This window comes from Lathyrus oleraceus, chromosome 6, assembly GCF_024323335.1.
Source record: "Lathyrus oleraceus cultivar Zhongwan6 chromosome 6, CAAS_Psat_ZW6_1.0, whole genome shotgun sequence".
Taxonomy (NCBI): domain Eukaryota; kingdom Viridiplantae; phylum Streptophyta; class Magnoliopsida; order Fabales; family Fabaceae; genus Lathyrus; species Lathyrus oleraceus.
The window spans coordinates 175,313,873-175,317,924 of NC_066584.1; the positions used below are offsets into that span (position 1 = coordinate 175,313,873).

Consider the following 4,052-nt stretch of genomic DNA (forward strand, 5'->3'; position numbering starts at 1 on the left):
TCTTCCTCTTTGGGACCATACGAAGGCCTCACCCAAACGAGACTCTGTTTGGGGATGTTATTGGCAGATGAGTTTTCATCATGACAATAAATTTCCTAAATAGTGATTGGTGACTTTGGGAACCTTTTAACTTTAGCATCCTCCCAAAAGGGTTTTGTTTAGTAACCAAGGATACCCTCTCTCACGACATGTATATTGAACTACCTGTGGCATGCATAACATCATTCATAACATAACATTCATATTATTTTATTTCCAAGGAATCTGAGTGTCATGAGTTGTAGGAATTCAAGAAACATGGAATCAAGCAAAAGAAACATTTACTCTTTCAAGTTCAAAGATCCCGACCTAAGGAGCTTACGTGACTTGGTCTCTCAGATGCACCCGGTGTACAGAATCAACTTTGGGAAGAATTATGGCAATCTGCTCAGCATCCTCAATCAACAAGTGGACCATATAACTTTAGTCACTTTGGCCCAATTCTACGATCTACCTTTAAGATGCTTCACATTCCAAGACTTCCAGCTAGCACCAACATTAGAAGAACTCGAGCGCCTTGTTAGGATTCCTATGAAGAATAAGCCACTATTTGAAGGGATAGATGAATCTTTGCCCCTTGAGATCATCGCTAGCACGCTTCACATGGATGAAGAGGAAGCAGAGGCTAACTTAGAGACCAAAGGGAATACCAAAGGATTTTCACTAAGTTTTCTCTTGGAGAGAGCTCATACCCTATTAAAAGCAGAAAGTTGGGATGCTTGTTACTCTGCCATTGCATTGGCCATCTATGGCGTCGTCCTGTTCCCGAATATGGATGGTTTCGTAGACATGGCTGCCATTTGTGTTTTCCTTACTGGGAACCCAGTACCCATTTTATTAGTTGATTTTTACTATTACATAAGCCATAGGTATACTAAGAAGAAGGGATTGATTGCTTGTTGTACTCATTTATTATATCAGTGGTTTCTAGAACATCTTCTGAAGACAGGTGCTTGGGTTGAACAGACAGATGTTAGTTGGCCTCAGAGATTGGGATCACTCCGATCTGAAGATCTTTCTTGGTATTCCAAAGAATACATCAACATGGACATCATATTCAGTTGTGGGGATTTCCCTAATCTATCACTTATGGGAACTCAAGGATGTGTGAATGCTAACCCGGTTCTATCACTCAGACAACTTGGCTACCCAATGGAAGGTCCTCCAGAGGCGAAATCTTTGGAAGCTTTCTTATTACTTGACTTTGGGGTTGAGAATGCTAACTTGTTCCAACGAATCAAAGAGGCTTGGAAGAATGTCAATAGAAAAGGGAAAGCTGATTTGGGGAGAGCAAATGGGATTACAAAAGAACCGTATTTTCATTGGGTAAAGGAAAGGGTGGAGATGATTAAAATGTCATTTGTCATTCGGACACCTGCACCTCTTCCTAAACCTAAGCTCACCCACGTCTCTATTGAAGAAGTGGAGGAACTCAAGACCATCATGGCAAAGCTAGAAAAAGAGAATGAAGAGTTGCAGATAAAACTCCTACAAACCATCAATGAGAAAAACACCATGAAGTGGGAGCTTGAGAGAAAAGAGGCACAGCTTCAGGCACATGTGGAAAAATTCAACAAAGGGGAGCATAAGAGGAAAAAGATCAAAGTGTGATTAGAACAAGTTGACCATTGTTTAGATACTCTTAAGGGTCAACTACGACGAGCTCAGAAAGAATGTCAAGACAATGAGCGTTGGTGGCATCTAGCCACGAAGGAAAACAAGACGATAAGAGATACACTTGGGGCTTAGATAAAGGAACTCACCAATTCTGTTCGTCAAGCAAAGGCTGAAGTAGATCATGAACACCGACTCAAGAATATAGCCACCGAAGCTTCTAGGGTTTCATCCATGATATGGGAGGAGAAATGTCGAGAAGTAAGAGATGCAAAAGAGTATGTCAACTATTGGAAGAACCAGCTAGAGTCATTACACCAAGACAACTCCATATGGTTGAAGGAGCGAGACTATGTGATTGAAGATTATGAATCCTTTAAGAAGACCATAGACTTCTTGCAAGGAGATAGGGATAAGTTTTGTGCAAAGCTCGATGGGCTAGTAGGGTTCTGTAATTGGGCGGCTAAGGAATTACCATGGAAGTTGAGAGACGCAGTCGAAGAATTGAGGGAAGATAGCACTCCTCCAGCCATAATCAGTTTCATTCTACTCTGTAGAGGGTTGCTAAAGAGATTCAAGGAGGAACTAGAAGAGCTTCAAGCCAGAAAGCCAGCAGTTTAATTTTCTTATGTCTTATATTTTGTTCCTTTAACGAATGTATTTTGAACTATGGCCTAATTGGACCCCTATGTTATGTGCTTGAATGAATGACGTTTAAAAATTACTCCATTATTTCTATTCTAAGTATTTCTTATTTCTTCGAATTACTAACAACTAATGAAACTCGAATGATTCCCTGAAAATAAAATACGCATAACATTCGCATCTTCATTATGCATCACGCTTCATAAAAATTCAAAAAAACTTACCCAACCTTTTTACCCTTTATCTAGCCACACTAACTAATCAACACCGATACGAGACGCGAAGCAACTATAAGATGACGTTAGAGCAAGTTGAGGCTAACCAAATTACCATGAGGACGGACATCAATACGATCCAAGAGAAAATGGATCAACTGTTGGAGACAATGCTCGCAATTGCTCAAAGAGAGAGGATTGAGGAGGAAGAAGCTAGGGCAAAAAGGAATGATGGCACACCAGGTCTGAACCCCCAAGACGAGAGTTACGTCCCCACCAAGAAGAGACTGGTTCAGATATCGGTAGGAGGCAAAGGAGATGGAGATCATGCAGAGCCTTCTGATACGTCTACTCATCATGGATCCGAAATAGGAGACATCCAGTATGATGCTTTCTATGTGCCTGATCAACAGAAGCCTAAGATACTTTCGGATCCTGCTGCAGGTAGGCTCCGTACCCTGGAAAAGAAGATCAAAGCCATAGAAGGAAACAATATCTTCGGTGCCTCTGCCATGAACATGTGTTTGGTATCAAATTTAGTCATCCCGGCTAAATTTAAAACTTCTGATTTCGAGAAATACAAAGGACAGACTTATCTAAGAAGTCACCTGGTAATGTACTTCAGGAAAATGGTTGCTCATACCGAAAACGACAAACTACTTGTACATTGTTTCCAAGACAATCTGAGTGGAGCATCTCTGAGATGGTACATGAGCTTAGAGCAGGGGAGGATTCAAATCTGGGAGGATTTGGCTGACGCATTTCTCCGTCAGTATAAATATAACTTAGATATGGCACCCGACCAAATGCAGTTTCAAGGGATGGCTATGAAGGAGAGTGAGTCATTTAAAGAATACGCCTAGTGGTGGAGAGAGTTGGCTACTCAGGTAGAGTCACCATTATCTGAAAAGGAAATAATCGGAATATTTGTAGACGCCTTGAAGGACCCATTCTTTGATAGGTTGATGAGTAGTGCAGCGTCCGATTTCACGCATCTAGTCACAATTGGAGATCCCATAGAGAAAGGGTTGAGGGATGGAAAGATTCCAGGAGCTGTGGCAGCCCCTAGTGCATCGAAGAAGTATTTTGGAGGCTTCCCGAAGAAAAGAGAAAGTGAAACAAACGCTATATCCAGAAGCTACAAAGGGAAGCAACAGGCTTCATATGGCCAGGTCGCCGTCGTGGTACCTATACCTTATCAACAACCAATGTAGCAACAACAAATGTATCAACCACAACATCAACAACATCATCATCAACAAAACACCGCACTACCAAGACAATTCAAGCCAAGACCTCCAAGAAGGCAACTTGATCCCCTACCAGTACCTTATAGCCAGATATTCCCGTATCTGCAAAAGGAAGGCCTTCTGACATTGAGAGAGTTAAAACCAGTTGTTTTTCCATATCCACCCGGATATGATGCTAATGCCCATTGTAAGTTTCACATGGGAGCACCTGGTCATACCTTGGAGAATTGTTTTGCATTTCAAAATCGGGTACAAGACTTGATCGAAGCGAACGTCGTCTCATTCACTC

The 4,052-nt window shown here is 41.6% G+C and overlaps 1 protein-coding gene across 1 annotated transcript; it reads left to right on the top strand.

The window, feature by feature from the left end:
• The first annotated feature begins 297 nt into the window (after positions 1–297).
• Positions 298–1,650, top strand: LOC127094616 (uncharacterized). The gene has a single exon (XM_051033424.1). The coding sequence runs from the start codon at positions 298–300 to the stop codon at positions 1,648–1,650; it is 1,353 nt and encodes a 450-aa protein (XP_050889381.1).
• The last annotated feature ends 2,402 nt before the right edge of the window (positions 1,651–4,052 follow it).